The sequence below is a fragment of the Phyllobates terribilis genome, unplaced genomic scaffold (assembly GCF_046119375.1).
Source record: "Phyllobates terribilis strain yellow unplaced genomic scaffold, ASM4611937v1 Scaffold_5__5_contigs__length_657084704, whole genome shotgun sequence".
Classification (NCBI taxonomy): domain Eukaryota; kingdom Metazoa; phylum Chordata; class Amphibia; order Anura; family Dendrobatidae; genus Phyllobates; species Phyllobates terribilis.
This window is the reverse complement of record NW_027362765.1, coordinates 149,660,422-149,678,609: the sequence shown is the minus strand read 5'-3', so window position 1 is coordinate 149,678,609 and position 18,188 is coordinate 149,660,422. Positions and strand designations below refer to the sequence as shown.

Sequence of the window (18,188 nt, the reverse complement as noted above, 5' to 3'; positions counted from 1 at the left end):
ACACTGTCCCTACTGTGAAACATGGAGGAGGCTCTGTTATGTTCTGGGGCTGCTTTGCTGCATCTGGCACAGGGTATCTTGAATCTGTGCAGGGTACAATGAAATCTCAATACTATCAAGGGATTCTAGAGAGAAATGTGCAGCCCAGTGTCAGAAAACTTGGTCACAGTCGCAGGTCATGGCTCTTGCAACAGGATAATGACCCAAAACACACAGCTAAAAACACCCAAGAATGGCTGAGAGGAAAACATTGGACTATTCTGAAGTAGCCTTCTATGAGCCCTGACCTAAATCCTAAATCTTTGGAAAGAGCTGAAACATGCCGTCTGGAAAAGGCAACCTTTAAACACGAGATAACTGGAGCAGTTTGCTCATGAGGAGTGGGCCAAAATACCTGTCGCGAGGTGCAGAAGTCTCATTGACAGTTACAGGAATCATTTGATTGCAGTGATTGCCTCAAAAGCTGGTTCAACAAAATATAAAGTTAAGAATACCATCATTTCTGTTCAGGCCTATTTAATGAGTTTAATTTTTTTTTTTAATTCTGTGGAAGCAGGGTTGAAAAGCTACAGTGCCTACAAGTAGTATTCAACCCCCTGCAGATTTAGCTGGTTTGATAAGATGCAAATAAGTTAGAGCCTTCAAACTGCAAACGAGAGTAGGTTTTATGAACAGAAACATAAATCTTACAAACCAAAAAGTTATGTTGCTCAGTTGAAGTTTATTAAATTTTAAACATAAAAGTGTGGGTCAATTATTATACAACCCCTATGTTTAATATTTTGTGGAATAACCCTTGTTTGCAATTACAGCTAATAATCGTCTTTTATAAGACCTGATCAGGCTGGCACAGGTCTGTGGAGTTATCTTGGCCCACTCCTCCATGCAGATCTTCTCCAAGTTATCTAGGTTCTTTGGGTGTCTCATGTGGACTTTATTCTTGAGCTCCTTCCACAAGTTTTCAATTGGGTTAAGGTCAGGAGATTGACTAGACCACTCCAACACCTTGACTTTTTCCCTCTTGAACCAGGCCTTGGTTTTCTTGGCTGTGTGCTTTGGGTCGTTGTCTTGTTGGAAGATGAAATTACGACCCATCTTAAGATCCTTAATGGAGGAGCGGAGGTTCTTGGCCAAAATCTCCAGGTAGGCCGTGCTATCCATCTTCCCATGGATGCGGACCAGATGGCCAGGCCCCTTGGCTGAGAAACAGCCCCACAGCATGATGCTGCCACCACCATGCTTGACTGTAGGGATGGTATTCTTGGGGTCGTATGCAGTGCCATCCAGTCTCCAAACGTCACGTGTGTGGTTGGCACCAAAGATCTCGATCTTGGTCTCATCAGACCATAGAACCTTGAACCAGTCTGTCTCAGAGTCCTCCAAGTGATCATGAGCAAACTGTAGACGAGCCTTGACATGACGCTTTGAAAGTAAAGGTACCATACAGGCTCGTCTGGAACGGAGACCATTGCGGTGGAGTACGTTACTTATGGTATTGACTGAAACCAATGTCCCCACTGCCATGAGATCTTCCCGGAGCTCCTTCCTTGTTGTCCTTGGGTTGTCCTTGGGTTAGCCTTGACTCTTCGGACAAGCCTGGCCTCGGCACGGGAGGACACTTTCAAAGGCTGTCCAGGCCGTGGAAGGCTAACAGTAGTTCCATAAGCCTTCCACTTACGGATGATGCTCCCAACAGTGGAGACAGGTAGGCCCAACTCCTTGGAAAGGGTTTTGTACCCCTTGCCAGCCTTGTGACCCTCCACGATCTTGTCTCTGATGGCCTTGGAATGCTCCTTTGTCTTTCCCATGTTGACCATGTCTGAGTGCTGTTCACAAGTTTGGGGAGGGTCTTAAATAGTCAAAAAAGGCTGGCAAAAGAGATCTTTAATCCACACATGTGAAGCTCATTATTCTTGGTGCCTGAACTACTTCTTAATACTTTAGGGGGACCAAACAGAATTCTTGTGGTTTGAGGGGTTGAATAATAAATGACACTCTGAATGAACTTTTAACGTTTAAAAAAAAAAAAAAAAAAAATTTGCTGCAGTGCATTTCCCACTTCCAGGCTGATCTACAGTACAAATGTCACAATGCCAAGTTAATTCCGCATGTGTCAACCAGCTAAATCTGCAGGGGGTTGAATACTACTTGTAGGCACTGTATGTCTGACTTTCATTTGTTCATTTTCATAGATCTTTAATTTATTATTACTTTTGTCAGAATCAAGTTATTTCTGTGACCATTGTGGGTTTTTCTTTCATTAAACAAGGGGTCCAACAATTTTGACCACGTGTGTAAGTCTTGTTTCTCCTATGCTCCGGTCCTGGATCATTCTGCCATCACCAAACCACTTTTTCAGGAGAAGCCTTTTTTTTGCAGTCTTCGTATGAATCTAGAAATCATTACTGCACTTTTCATCTAAAAACATTGCTCCCACGGAGCAAAGTTATTCCGGGAACTCCTTGATGTAATGTAAGCACTGTGGCCATTCTCTGGCAGTCTTCTCATGAGTCTAAAAACCAACTTTGCGCTTTTTTCTCCAAAAAAATTTCCTCTCACGGAGCAAATTTCTCCAGTGACTTTTTGCTGTAAAGTTAGTTCTGGATAAGTGGCAACGTCTTTGGAGGAATCAAGTTTCCTGTGACAATTTATACCGTCTGAAAGAATCTGGAATATATTCAGTCAACCCATAGATTTAATCCATGTGAAAAGATGATCACTCATTTCTTGATTTGACTTCGTACTTACCTAACATCCAACAAAAAAACACAGGGCTGATGCCCTCTGTAGATCATTTGATCCATTTAACATCTCTGAAGACATACCATCTCATATCATCGAACCAGAAAGCATCATGGCATCTACCTTTACGTCTCCTGAAGTTCCTCTAAAGGGATGACCCTTTGTCTCTACCCAACTCCACCAGAAAGTTTTGTTTGAGTACATTCTTGACTCATTTCAGGTCATCCAGGAGTGAAACGAACTGAACTTCTCTCTCGCTTTTATTGATGATTTGTGTGGACTCAAGATGTTAGAGTCTATTATCATGTCCTCAATGTTCCTATAGCCATCGTCCCATCTCTACAACTACCGTTCTTCGAGCAGCCAGCCTCCTTGAGTATCCACCTCACCAGGTGGGACACACCTTCAAATTATGCTCAAACAGATTATTATACATTTAGGATAATAATTTATTACAGTCTGGGCTCTCTGCCCAGTTTTGTATTTCTTCTTATCTATGACGTTTAAATCTTTGTTAGCTGCTTAATTTTTTCGTTTTCAAATTTGCTCTTCATCCTTATCTTGTCACTATTAAATCAGGAATGCCCTTTGGGCCTCTAAAATATTATTCTGCAATTTCTTTATCTTTGATGAAGTCAGGTCTTACCATTTTAATTTTCTCCACATTCAAGTCTACTTTAAGTCTTTATCTTTGTCTACCACAGTCTTCCCCATAAGCATCTATTTCCTGACCCAGACACATTTATTTGTGGCGATTTTTCTGTAAAAACTGGTATCTCCATGTCAAACTGCTGTTTTTTCTTTAAAGGGACACTTTTGCCAAACTTTTCCATATCTTAATGATAAATCCATGACTATTATTTGTTTTCGTCTTTTAACTTGGAAATTCATTTAAGTAATTATTTTTATCTTTCCTTTATGTAAACTACCATATTTTTCGGACTATAAGACGCACTTTTTTCCTCCAAAATTTTGGAGGAAAATGGGGAGTGCGTCTTATAGTCCGAATGTTGGGGGGCTCTATATTTATGTGTGTTGTGTGGGGGGAGCGGTATCGGTGGAGGAGCGGGGCACAGGAGGCAGCAGCCGCCTACTGCGGCCTACACTGTCCCTGCTGCTAAAGAAAATGAATATTCACTGCTCCCCATGCCCATGAGGCGTGGGGAGCACTGAATATTCATGCTCCTTAATAGCGGTATACAGTGTAGCCGCGCTGCGGCTCCTGCTGCTGCCGGCTATCCCCTGTGCCCGCTGTTAAAGGGCATGAATATTCATCCTTTCTCCACACCCATGGGCGTGGGGAGGGGGTGAATATTCATGCCCTTTAATGAGCGGGCACAGGAGATAGCCGGCAGCAGCAGCAGTCGCATCGCATCTACACTGTGTGTCAGCTATGAAGGAGAGTGAAGTCACTGCTCCCCGCGCACACAGTCCCGGCGTGGGGAGCAGTGACTTCCGGCAGCTGATCTCTCCTTGTGAGCCGCTCATGGCAGTGACGTCATGCGCGGCTCACATGGAGAGATCAGTGCAGGCAGACCGGACGCAGCGCTGGAGGAGAGAAGAAAGGTGAGTAGGAGTGTTGTTTTTTTTTTTAATGTGCAGCATGATGGGGATTAGGGGGACCATGCACACTAGGACAGGGATTAGGGGTGCCGTGCATACCAGGACAGTGATTAGGGGTGCCATGCATACCAGGACAGGGATTAGGGGTGCCATGCATACCAGGACAGGGATTAGGGGGACCATGCATACTAGGACAGGGATTAGGGGTGACATGCATACCAGGACAGGGATTAGGGGTGCCACGCATACCAGGATAGGGATGAGGGGTGCCATGCATACCAGGACAAGGATTAGGGGTGCCATGCATACCAGGACAGGGATAAGGGGTGCCATACATACCAGGACAGGGATTAGGGGGACCATGCATACTAGGACAGGGATTAGGGGTACCATGCATACCAGGACAGGGATTAGGGGTGCCATGCATACCAGGATAGGGATGAGGGGTGCAATGCATACCAGGACAGGGATTAGGGGTGCCATGCATACCAGGACAGGGATAAGGGGTGCCATGCATACCAGGACAGGGATGATGGGTGCCATGCATACCAGGACAGGGATGATGGGTGCCATGCATACCAGGACAGGGATGAGGGGTGCCATGCATACCAGGACAGGGATGAGGGGTGCCATGCATACCAGGACAGGGATGAGGGGTGCCATGCATACCAGGACAGGGATTAGGGGTGCCATGCATACCAGGATAGGGATTAGGGGTGCCATGCATACCAATACAAGGATGAGGGGTGCCATGCATACCAGGACAGGGATGAGGGGTGCCACGCATACCAGGACAGGGATGATGGGTGCCACGCATACCAAGACAGGGATGATGGGTGCCATGCATACCAGGATAGGGATGATGGGTGCCATGCATACCAGGATAGGGATTAGGGGTGCCATGCATACCAGGACAGGGATTAGGGGTACCATGCATACTAGGACAGGACTGAGGGGTGCCATGCATATCAGGATAGGTATGAGGGGTGCCATGCATACCAGGATAAATATGAGGGGGTGCCATGCATTCCAGGATGGAGGGATAACAGGCATACCAGGATGGGGATGGGGACCACGTATTAAAGGAAGGGGGCGGCATATATACCAGGATGGGGGATATTGTCAGAATTGGGGGACATTACCCCTATACCAGTGTCAGCAGAAGACCCCCTCCCCCTTAAAAGTGCATCATGACCACATTTTTTGCTTAAATTTTTATTTTTTTATTTTCCTCTTCTAAAACCTAGGTGCGTCTTATGGTCCGGTGCGTCTTATAGTCCTAAAAATACGGTAGTTCTTTTCCTGCCTTTTTATCTTCCTCTATGTGCACGACAGAGATGCTATATTCACTTCTACACACTAGAGGTATACATTAGACTGTAATGTATCCGAATAAAGTGGTATTCAAGAGGATACCTGGATCATACAATCCCACCAATTGTCCACTCAGTGATCACTGGTACTGGGCAGTACTATCAATGCTGGTGAACTCCCTGAGGTTTTCTCATGTAACGGTGTTGAGAGTATACAAAGTAGGGTTTGATCGAAGAAAAAAAATCCAGCAAAGTGGAATCCTATGGGCATAAAGAGCAAATAGAAAAAAGGGATTGAAGGACCTATTAAAAATTGTTCCAATGAATTGGTGGTGCACATTCACGTAAATTGCAACTGAAGGCAAAGGCTACACGCTGAAACACTTGCTGGGACCTGGCTCCATTCCAGCAGGAGGAGATGAATACAGGTATTCAATTTGATTATTTTTTTCACTTGGTTAAATTAATATGGCATTAATGCAATGTATATCTGGCCTTTTGGCATCTATTTAGATAATTATAATTCTTGCAAGCTTGCCATATTCAGTATCTTTGGTTAATATTGTCTCATCTCCTCCTGCTGTTTATGTGTCGCCTTAGTGATAGCTCACTGTGCCTTTTTATGCAAAATAAAAAATGTGTTGTTTTATTCTTGAATAAAGTTGATATTTAACTATTATACTTTGGAAATATAATCTTTTTGTGAATAGGTGTACTATTAATATTATACAGTACAGACCAAAAGTTTGGACACACCTTCTCATTTAAATATTTTTCTGTATTTTCATGACTTTAAAAATTGTACATTCACACTGAAGGCATCAAAACTATGAATTAACACATGTGGAATTATATACTTAACAAAAAAGTGTGAAACAACTGAAAATATGTCTTATATTCTAGGTTCTTCAAAGTAGCCACCTTTTGCTTTGATGACTGCTTTGCACACTCTTTGCATTCTCCTGATGAGCTTCAAGAGGTAGTCACCGGAAATGGTCCTCCAACAATCTTGAAGGAGTTCCCAGAGATGCTTAGCACTTGTTGGCCCTTTTGCCTTCACTCGGCGGTCCAGCTCACCCCAAACCATCTCGATTGGCTTCAGGTCTGGTGACTGTGCAGGCCAGGTCATCTGGCGTAGCACCCCATCACTCTCCTTCTTGGTCAAATAGCCCTTACACAGCCTGGAGGTATGTTTGGGGTCATTGTCTTGTTGAAAAATAAATGATGGTCCAACTAAACGCAAACCGGATGGAATAGCATGCCGCTGCTGTGGTAGCCATGCTGGTTCAGTATGCCTTCAATTTTGAATAAATCCCCAACAGTGTCACCAGCAAAGCACCTCCACACCATCACACCTCCTCCTCTATGCTTCACGGTGGGAACCAGGCATGTCCATCCGTTCACCTTTTCTGCGTCGCACAAAGACACAATGGTTGGAACCAAAGATCTCAAATTTGGACTCATCAGACCAAAGCACAGATTTCCACTGGTCTAATGTCCATTCCTTGTGTTCTTTAGCCCAAACAAGTCTCTTCTGCTTGTTGCCTGTCCTTAGCAGTGGTTTCCTAGCAGCTATTTTACCATGAAGGCCTGCTGCACAAAGTCTCCTCTTAACAGTTGTTGTAGAGATGTGTCTGCTGCTAGAACTCTGTGTGGCATTGACCTGGTCTCTAATCTGAGCTGCTGTTAACTTGCGATTTCTGAGGCTGGTGACTCGGATAAACTTATCCTCAGAAGCAGAGGTGACTCTTGGTCTTCCTTTCCTGGGGCAGTCCTCATGTGAGCGAGTTTCTTTGTAGCGCTTGATGGTTTTTGCAACTGCACTTCACTTGGGGACACTTTCAAAGTTTGCCCAATTTTTCGCACTGACTGACCTTCATTTCTTAAAATAATGATGGCCGCTCGTTTTTCTTTACTTAGCTGCTTTTTTCTTGCCTTAATACAAATTCTAACAGTCTATTCAGTAGGACTATCAGCTGTGTATCCACCAGACTTCTGCACAACACAACTGATGGTCCCAACCCCACTTATAAGGCAAGAAATCCCACTTATTAAACCTGACAGGGCACACCTGTGAAGTGAAAACAATTTCCGGTGGCTACCTCTTGAAGCTCATCAAGAGAATGCCAAGAGTGTGCAAAGCAGTCATCAAAGCAAAAGGTGGCTACTTTGAAGAACCTAGAATATAAGACATATTTTCAGTTGTTTCACACTTTTTTGTTAAGTATATAATTCCACATGTGTTAATTCATAGTTTTGATGCCTTCAGTGTGAATGTACAATTTTCATAGTCATGAAAATACAGAAAAATCTTTAAATGAGAAGGTGTGTCCAAACTTTTGGTCTGTACTGTATATATATATATATATATGTGTATATATATATATATATATATATATATATATATATACACACAGTATATATGACCATGCTGTGCTCGTCCAGTCATTGAAAAGAAAAGAGAAGTTAACCCCTTTGGTTCTTTGCAGAAGAACTCTTGTTTATGACGTAGGGTAAGAATGCTGTTGTATTGCAGTATGTAGTCTAAGCAATCAGATGATTGCAAGTTCAGGTTCCGTAAATGGATTGTAAAATATACATTAAATTTTTTTTTAAAAAATATATAAAATAATCATCATAATTCGCATCACAGAGTCCATAAAAGTCTGGTCTATCAAAATATAAAATTAGTTAAAACACACGCTAAAAGCAAAAAAAAATTAAATTAAAAAACGTTGAATTTGCGTTTTCTTCAGTCACGCCCAGTTGCCCCCAAAAATGCAATAAAAAATTATAAATATGTTGTTTGTACCCTAAAATGATATCAATAAAAATGGCAACTCGGTGCACAAAAAAATAGCCCTCACAGCTTCATCGACAGAAAAAAAAAGTTGTAGGTTTCAGAAAATTGTCACACAAACAACATTTTTCTCTTGCACCAATTTCAGAATTGTTTTTTCACCACGAAATGTAACGAAACGATACAAGCTTGATAACGCGTAATTGTACTGACCTGGAGAATCACGTGACCAAGTCATTTTTACGGACAATAAAAAAAAAAAACTTGAAAAACTATAGTGATATTGCAGTTTTTTCACAATTTCACCTCACTTGGATTTTTTTTTCTCGTTTGTTAGTACACAATACAGAAAAATGAATGAAGTCATTCAAAACCATAACTCGTTTATCAATAAACAAGCCCTCGTAAGGCTATATCGACGTAAAAACAAAATTATGGCTTTTGGAAGGAGGAGAGACCGAAAAAACGAAACTACATAAATAAAAATTTGGACGGTCCCACAGGAATTAATAGATTTCAAAAAAATGTCACAAGATCAGCCCCAACAGATGCTAAAAAATATTTACAGAAACACCAACGAAAATGTTAACAAAAACACTTGAGGATAAAAAAAATACTCGTCATTTTTGACCACCGGAAAAAAAAACTAGTGTAAACATATCCTTTCACAAACATGCAGTTCAGTTTTTTAAATCCTCGGCCAGGGAAATTATTTGTGTTTTTTAGCAGAGATTTCACCTTTTCAATTTATACGGTGAAATCTGCGTCAACACCCACAAGGAACTTTTGCAGGAAAATCCACTGTAGATTTACAGCGGACAAGTGCGCCACAATTGCTTCACCTGGTGAATTGCCAAAGGCCCAAGATTGCTAGGGAATTGTGGGCATTCAGGGGCAGCCGGAGGCGTGACCGGGACAGCGGGGACGGCCGGAGGCGTTACCGGAAGAGCGGAGGGATGGTCCGGAAGTGTTACCGGGATAGCGAGGGCGGCCAGAAGCGTTACCGGGAGAGGGGGGGCAGCAGGAGGTGTTACCAGGAGAGCAGGGACATCCAGAGGCATTACAAGGAAAGTGGGGGCATCCGGAGGCGTTAACTGTAGAGCGAGGATGGCCGGAGGCGTTACCAGGAGAGCGGGGATGGTCCGGAGGCGTTACTGAAAGAGAGAGGGTGTCTGAAGGCGTTACTGGGAGAGTGAGGGTGTCCGGAGGTATTACTGGGAGTGTGGGGGTCTGAAGGCATTACCGGGAGATCGGAGATGGCCATAGGCATTACCAGGAGAGCGGGGATGGTTCTGAGGCATTACCGGGGGTGCGGGAGCAGCAGGAGGCGTTACTAGGAGAGCGGGAGCATCCGGAGGCGTTACCGGGAGAGCGGAGATGGCTGGAGGCATTACTGGGAGAGCAGGGATGGTCCAGAAGCGTTACCGGGAGAGCGAGGGCGTCCGGAGGCATTACCAGGAGAGCGGGGGCATCCGGAGGCGTTACCAGGAGAGTGGGAGCATCCAGAGGCATTACCAGGAGAGCGGGAGCGTCCGGAGGCGTTACTGGAAGAGTGAGGGTGTCTGGAGGCGTTACTGGGAGAGCGAGGGCGTCCGGAGGCATTACCAGGAGAGCGGGGGCAGCAGGAGGTGTTACCAGGAGAGCGGGGGCATCCGGAGATGTTATCAGGAGAGCAGGAGCGTCCGGAAGCGTTACTGGAAGAGTGAGGGTGTCTGGAGGCGTTACTGGGAGAGTGAGGGTGTTCGGAGGCGTTACTGGGAGAGCACGGGGGGTCTGAAGGCATTACCGGGAGAGCGGGGATGGCCAGAGGTGTTACCGGGAGAGTGGGGGAAGCAGGAGGTGTTCCCGGGAGAGCGGGGACAGACGGAGGCATTACCAAGAGAGAGGGGATGGCTGGAGGTGTTAATGGGAGTGCATGGGTATCCAGAGGCATTACCAGGTAAGTGGGGGCGTCTAGAGGTGTTACTGGGAGAGCGGGGATTGTCCAGAGGCCTTACTAGGAGAATGAGACCGGACGGAGGCGTTATTGCGAAAGTGGGGGCGGACAGAGGCGTTACCAGGTCAGTGGAGGTGTCTGGAGGTGTTACTGGGAGAGCGGGGCCTTACTGGGAGAATGAGACCGGACAGAGGCATTACTAGGAGAGTAGGGGCGGACAGAGGACTTACTGGGAAAGCGGGGTAAGGCTATGTGCCCATGATGCAGAAATGCTCCGGATTTTTTCCTGAGCATTTCTGCATCTCCCTGGCAGAAAAAACACATGCGGACTGTACATGCGTTTTTCCTGCCAGGGACAAGCGGATGTGAAGCGTTCTTCACATGCATTTCCGCATGCGGGTTGACAAGCGCTTTCCAAGCGATTTTAGCATCACTTGGAAAGTGCTTGACAACTTGGTCACACTATATAAATCCATGCAAGCGGCATGGATTTATATAGTGTGACCTTAAAAAATGGTAAAAAATAAATATATACTTACCTTCTGATGGCCCCCGCAGTCTTTATTCGCTAAGTCCTGGCTTGCCGGCAGCTTGCGGTACACTGAAGGACCTGCCGTCACATGACTAAATGACGTCAGCGCAGGTCCTTCAGTCCACCGTGATCTGCCAGCAAGCCAAGACAAGCGCATGGGGGCCATCAGAAGGTAAATATAATATTTATTTTTTATCTTATTCTTTTTTTTACAGGTTCTGCGGTACCCGGGTCCGGAGGAGAGTCTCCTCTTCTCCAGACCCGGGTACCATCCGAACATTGAAAAGCATGGAATCCGCATGTACAGATCCAGTGATGCGGATTCCATGCGTTCCACTGCAAGTGAATGGCAGCGAAAATGCAGCGCGTTTCTGCAAAATAATTGGTAGTGCTGCGTTTTTTTCCGCAATGATAATCCGCAGCAGAAATTTCCGCAGCATGTGCACAGCACATGTGGATTATCATTGGGGAACATGGCAGGCCTTCTACCATGCGTTTTTTAAGCGTTTCTGCAGCGTTTTTTCTGCTGCGGAAACGCTTAAAAAACACATCGTGGGCACACAGCCTAACATGGTTTTTAAGGTTGAAGTAAGACTAAGTCCATCTAGTTCAACCCATAGCCTAACAAGTTGATCCAGACCAAGGCAAAAAAAAAAACATGTGGCAAACACTAAGCTCCACATTGGGGAAAAAAATTCCTTCCCGACTCCACATACGTCAATCAGACTAGTTCCCTGGATCAACGCTCTATAAGGAATCTAGTATTTATAACCTGTAATATTATACTTTTCAAGAAAGGCATCCGGGCACTTCTTAAATGTTAGTAGTGAATCACTCATTACAACATCATGCGGCAGAGAGTTCCATAGTCTCACTGCTCTTACAGTAAAGAATCCCCGTCTGTGATTATGATTAAACCTTCTTTCCTCCAGACGTAGAAGATGCCCCCTTGTACCCGTCTCAGGCCTCAGAGTAAAAAGATCAGTAGAAAGGTCTTTGTACTGTCCCCTCATATACTTGTACATAGTAATAAGATCACCCCTAAGCCTTCGTTTTTCCACAGTAAATAACCCCAAGTGTAATAACCTGTCTTGGTATTGCAGACCCCCCAGTCCTCTAATAACCTTGGTAGCTCTTCTCTGCACCCGCTCTAGTTCAGCTATGTCTTTCTTATACACTGGAGACCAGAACTGTACACAGTATTCTAAGTGTGGTCGCACTAGTGACTTGTATAGAGGTAAAATTATGTTCTCATGGGCATCTATGCCTCTTTTAATGCATCCCATTATTTTATTTGCCTTTGCAGCAGCTGCCTGACACTGGCCACTAAACGTGAGCTTGTCGTCCACCAATACACCCAGGTCTTTTTCAGTGACAGTTTTGCCCAGTGTTTTACAATTAAGCATATAATTATACATTATACATTGGTTTGGATGTGTTACTGGGAGAAAGAGAGTGGACGGAGGTGTTACTGGGAAAGCGAGGGCGGACAGAGACATTACTGGGATAGCGGGGACAGCTGGAGGTGTTACTGGGAACGTGACAACGTCTGGAGACCTTACTGGGTGAGCGGGAGAGGCAGGAGGCCGTACTGGGAAAGCGGGAGAGGCAGGAGGCCGTACTGGGAGAGCGGGAGAGGCAGGAGGCCATACTGGGAGAGCGGGAGAGGCAGGAGGCCGTACTGGGAGAGCGGGAGAGGCAGGAGGCCGTACTGGGAGAGCGGGAGAGGCAGGAGGCCGTACTGGGAGAGCGGGAGAGGCAGGAGGCCGTACTGGGAGAGCGGGAGAGGCAGGAGGCCGCACTGGGAGAGCGGGAGAGGCAGGAGGCCGTACTGGGAGAGCGGGAGAGGCAGGAGGCCGTACTGGGAGAGCGGGAGAGGCAGGAGGCCGTACTGGGAGAGCGGGAGAGGCAGGAGGCCGTACTGGGAGAGCGGGAGAGGCAGGAGGCCGTACTGGGAGAGCGGGAGAGGCAGGAGGCTGTACTGGGAGAGCGGGAGAGGCAGGAGGCCGTACTGGGAGAGCGGGAGAGGCAGGAGGCCGTACTGGGAGAGCGGGAGAGGCAGGAGGCCGTACTGGGAGAGCGGGAGAGGCAGGAGGCCGTACTGGGAGAGCGGGAGAGGCAGGACGCCGTACTGGGAGAGCGGGAGAGGCAGGACGCCGTACTGGGAGAGCGGGAGAGGCAGGAGGCCGTACTGGGAGAGCGGGAGAGGCAGGAGGCCGTACTGGGAGAGCGGGAGAGGCAGGAGGCCGTACTGGGAGAGCGGGAGAGGCAGGAGACCTTACTGGGAGAGCGGGAGAGGCAGGAGGCCGTACTGGGAGAGCGGGAGAGGCAGGAGGCCGTACTGGGAGACCGGGAGATGCAGGAGGCCGTACTGGGAGAGCGGGAGAGGCAGGAGGCCGTACTGGGAGAGCGGGAGAGGCAGGAGGCCGTACTGGGAGAGCGGGAGAGGCAAGAGGCCGTACTGGGAGAGCGGGAGAGGCAGGACGCCGTACTGGGAGAGCGGGAGAGGCAGGAGGCCGTACTGGGAGAGCGGGAGAGGCAGGAGGCCGTACTGGGAGAGCGGGAGAGGCAGGAGGCCGTACTGGGAGAGCGGGAGAGGCAGGAGGCCGTACTGGGAGAGCGGGAGAGGCAGGAGGCCGTACTGGGAGAGCGGGAGAGGCAGGACGCCGTACTGGGAGAGCGGGAGAGGCAGGAGGCCGTACTGGGAGAGCGGGCGAGGCAGGAGGCCGTACTGGGAGAGCGGGAGAGGCAGGAGGCCGTACTGGGAGAGCGGGAGAGGCAGGAGGCCGTACTGGGAGAGCGGGAGAGGCAGGAGGCCGTACTGGGAGAGCGGGAGAGGCAGGAGGCCGTACTGGGAGAGCGGGAGAGGCAAGAGGCCGTACTGGGAGAGAGGGAGAGGCAAGAGGCCGTACTGGGAGAGCGGGAGAGGCAGGACGCCGTACTGGGAGAGCGGGAGAGGCAGGAGACCTTACTGAGAGAGCGGGAGAGGCAGGAGGCCGTACTGGGAGAGCGGGAGAGGCAGGAGGCCGTACTGGGAGAGCGGGAGAGGCAGGAGGCCGTACTGGGAGAGCGGGAGAGGCAGGAGGCCGTACTGGGAGAGCGGGAGAGGCAGGAGGCCGTACTGGGAGAGCGGGAGAGGCAGGACGCCGTACTGGGAGAGCGGGAGAGGCAGGAGGCCGTACTGGGAGAGCGGGAGAGGCAGGAGGCCGTACTGGGAGAGCGGGAGAGGCAGGAGACCTTACTGGGAGAGCGGGAGAGGCAGGAGGCCGTACTGGGAGAGCGGGAGAGGCAGGAGGCCGTACTGGGAGAGCGGGAGAGGCAGGAGGCCGTACTGGGAGAGCGGGAGAGGCAGGAGGCCGTACTGGGAGAGCGGGAGAGGAAAGAGGCCGTACTGGGAGAGCGGGAGAGGCAGGAGGCAATACTGGGAGAGCGGGAGAGGCAGGAGGCCGTACTGGGAGAGCGGGAGAGGCCGTACTGGGAGAGCGGGAGAGGCAGGAGGCCGTACTGGGAGAGCGGGAGAGGCCGTACTGGGAGAGCGGGAGAGGCAGGAGGCCGTACTGGGAGAGCGGGAGAGGCAGGAGGCCGTACTGGGAGAGCGGGAGAGGCAGGAGGCCGTACTGGGAGAGCGGGAGAGGCAGGAGGCCGTACTGGGAGAGCGGGAGAGGCAGGACGCCGTACTGGGAGAGCGGGAGAGGCAGGAGGCCGTACTGGGAGAGCGGGAGAGGCAGGAGGCCGTACTGGGAGAGCGGGAGAGGCAGGAGGCCATACTGGGAGAGCGGGAGAGGCAGGAGGCCGTACTGGGAGAGCGGGAGAGGCAGGAGGCCGTACTGGAAGAGCGGGAGAGGCAGGAGGCCGTACTGGGAGAGCGGGAGAGGCAGGAGACCTTACTGGGAGAGCAGGAGAGGCAGGAGACCGTACTGGGAGAGCGGGAGAGGCAGGAGACCTTACTGGGAGAGCAGGAGAGGCAGGAGACCGTACTGGGAGAGCCGGGGCGGACGGATGTGTTACTGGAAGACTGCAAGGGGACGTAGGCGTTGCTGGGAGAGTAGGGGAAATTGGGGGCATTACCGGGAGAGCGGGGCCCCAGAAATGTTGTGTGAGTGACAGTGGTAGAGAGATCTGATGCGCGTTCTCCATCGCAGCAGAAATGTGACGCTGACCCTAGTCTGTATCACTTACACTTAGCAATGGGGCTAATCCATGTCAGTCGCCTACGAGGAATGTGAGCGGAAACCACATCAGTGAGAAACGTCACTTACTTTTTTTCACGAAATGTGAATTTATAAAAAAAAAATTAAAGTGTACAGATTTTTACTAATAATAATGGGAATCCATTTTATACGTGGATTACAGCAATGAGTGCGCCTCAAAATCTGACTGAAAATTGTGTCGTGTGAACATAAACGCTTTTGGGAGGGAGATGAAAAATTCTATCTTATAAAATATGTGCAAATGAGAGGGAAATATGGGCGCATGCGTCACACCCGAGGCGCTGCTGCGAGTATTACCCTGGCACAGGCCGACCCGCTGTTGTGTGGTGGAGTTCGAGGAGGTCTGCGGCCTAACACGCTTGTTGCCCAGCAACGGATGATCCAACGGCTCACTGTATTGCGCAGCATTGTAATTTCCGCGGCTCACAGCGCCCCTGCTGGCAGGAATAGTGTACCGCAGTAGATTGTAAAACGTCGTACTTCCTGATCACGTGATCTGAGTCCGGCAGCGGCGCCGGCTACAGATCTCCTGAGGCCGTGTGACGTCATCCGGCTGTGTACTTCTCTGAGGGCGATACTGATATCACACAGTGCCCTCATGGAAATGATAGCTCAGCACTGCAGTGCCAGCCTCAGTGACCCAGAAGTGCCAGCCAAAGAGTACCCACAATTGTCATCCACTGCCCAACAAGCTAATTATCTTATAAGTTCCAGCCATAGCCTGACCTGTGCTGCCAGACATTACATGGCTGCATCTACAGTACAGTATACCTTGTATTGGGAAGCATAAGTGAATATCAAGGACATTAGAAGAAAAAAAAGGTCCCCCAGGCATGCTTAAAATGGGGTGACAGGTGCCCTTTAAACACCAATAGCTTATTGTTGTTTTTTTTAATGTGCCTTAAAGTACACCAGAAGGCCACAAAATGCTATAACCAGAAGCATTGTTGAGCATTTTCTGTCTCACTGTAGGCTTGTAGACAACTTTTGACCCCAAGAAATGTAGAAAAAAAATGGAAAAAGTGTGGACCCCCCCTCAAAAATAGCCGTGTGTGAAACTAGCCTTACACATGGACAGGCTCTTTGCTTATAAGTAAAGCTATGTGCAGGCGAGAGTATTTTTTGTCATATGAGAAAATCAGTTCAATTATGCTAATCACACTCTGATTACAGTTTGATCATAGTGGGATCCGATTGTCTCGGATGAGGAGAAGATAGAGAAAAAAATGTCTCCATCTGCTCCATTCTGTCAGTGCGTGGAAATTGAACTGTCATCCATGTGCAGTCCGATGTTTTCCTTGGACTCATTGACTTGCATGGCCGAGCGCGATCCGAATATCGGATCTATTTTGGACATGCAGAGATTTTTTTCCTTGGACAGGAACTGTCTGAGGAAAAAAATTGGATATTTGTATGGCCCCATAGACTAACATTGGTCCAAGTGCAATCTGACGTCTTGTCGGATCGCACTCAGACCCATAATACGGTCGTCTCCTGCACGAGCCCTAATGGTAGCAGAGCTCAGGCTAAGTGCACACAGCCTCTGGCCTATACACCTATGTAGTGTACATCGACAGTGGCCACAGTCTTATTGGATGCTGCAGCATCAGTCTACCATAGCAAAAAAACAATGTATACTACATAGCGTTCCTCGCTTTGGTACACGGTATCAGTAACTTCCAATCAGGTCTATGGGAGTTATGCAAAGAACAGCTGCGCTCACCTGCTTTTATAAAAGTAGGTTCACACGAGCATATAAAAAATCGTTCACAGTGTCATCCAGAACAATTTTTTTCTCACTCGTCATCCATATTCAATCCGTTTTTTTTACAGCAGCAGCTATTAATCATTTACAGGACCATTTTACGATTTCCTATGTTACAGAATTCCAATGTAAAGCCGTAAAAATTGGTTGCTATACTGTGGCATCTGATTTTTTTTTCACACCCATAGACTTGAATGGGTGAATCTCATCTGAATTCCAGAGGAATATCGTGCATACTGCAATTTTTTTTTCCACACAGTTTTGCTCAGTGAAAAAAAATTGCTTATCTGCACTGCCATATTGAATGACATTGGTCCGAGTGTGATAACTTTTTTCAATTTATAGCACTCAGACTGAAGATGTGGTCATATGCACAGGCACTGACACTGTCCACTTTTCAAACTGTAAACAGAACTTGGTAAACTGATAAATATGCCAAATGTCGCCAAATTTCTGCTCAACTACAAAAATGTGCTACTTTTTAATGCCAGTTTTCTGATGTAAAATGCTTAAAGTGGTTTTCCCACAAACAAAGTACACTTTAATCAGTAGATCTTGAAATAAAAACAGGTTCCACAATTGGATGTTGTGAAGGATGGGGGGATGTAATGGCAGCTTACAATCATCCTGTAAGGATGTGTAATTGTAACAAGACACCTGGCCAGCTTCAAATGATTTACACCTCCACCAGCTAGCTAGCAAGCTCCTACAGGAAGACCCCCTGTGGATCCAAACCATGGGGTCTCCTTTGTTCAGACAGCTATGATTTCATAAGCAAATACTATACATCCTAACCGTACATCGTGTATATTTCCGAGATCCCCAGAACATGGCGAGCGCCCGCATGGATCTCAGCCAGTTTTAGCACATAGGGATAGGGAGATGCATAGAACAGCTAGTAGAAACCAGATAGCAGAGCTGTGTGCTTGGTGTAAACGCATAGCCGGGGCCCGGTTGGATCCAATGGCACAAGAGCTGCTGCCCTAGGACCGTCCAGAAAGGAGTTATGATCTTTCATAGGTTTTGGCAGATTTAACTAGAAACTTCCTGGGGAGGGGACTTAGGTACAGCCCAGGGGGCAGGAGGGGAGTGACACCGAAGGGGTTAAATGCTCCTGTAAAGCAAGGCCTAGTGCTTTTTTCTCTGGGAAGTCGCAACAACATATCATGTGGTGGGGAGAAGTCTTACAACAGAGGGGACCACAAGCCTCCCATGTGGCAGCCCCTGCTCCGCAAGCCAGGTCTTTCATCTGACTTTTAACTGACTCTTAATATCTGCATACTTTTGTACCAGTACTATTGTATTTGCACATCTGACCATTATATA

The 18,188-nt window shown here is 47.9% G+C and overlaps 1 protein-coding gene across 1 annotated transcript in view; it reads right to left on the bottom strand.

Annotated features, from left to right (window-relative positions):
- LOC141271490 (uncharacterized) overlaps nucleotides 1-15,531 on the bottom strand; it is a 39,669-nt gene extending 24,138 nt beyond the window's left edge. The window contains exon 1 of the mRNA XM_073681555.1: nucleotides 15,395-15,531. Coding sequence (XP_073537656.1) covers nucleotides 15,395-15,505 — 111 coding nt within the window. The 5' untranslated portion in view covers nucleotides 15,506-15,531. The remainder of the gene's footprint in view (nucleotides 1-15,394) is intronic.
- Nucleotides 15,532-18,188: the final 2,657 nt, after the last annotated feature.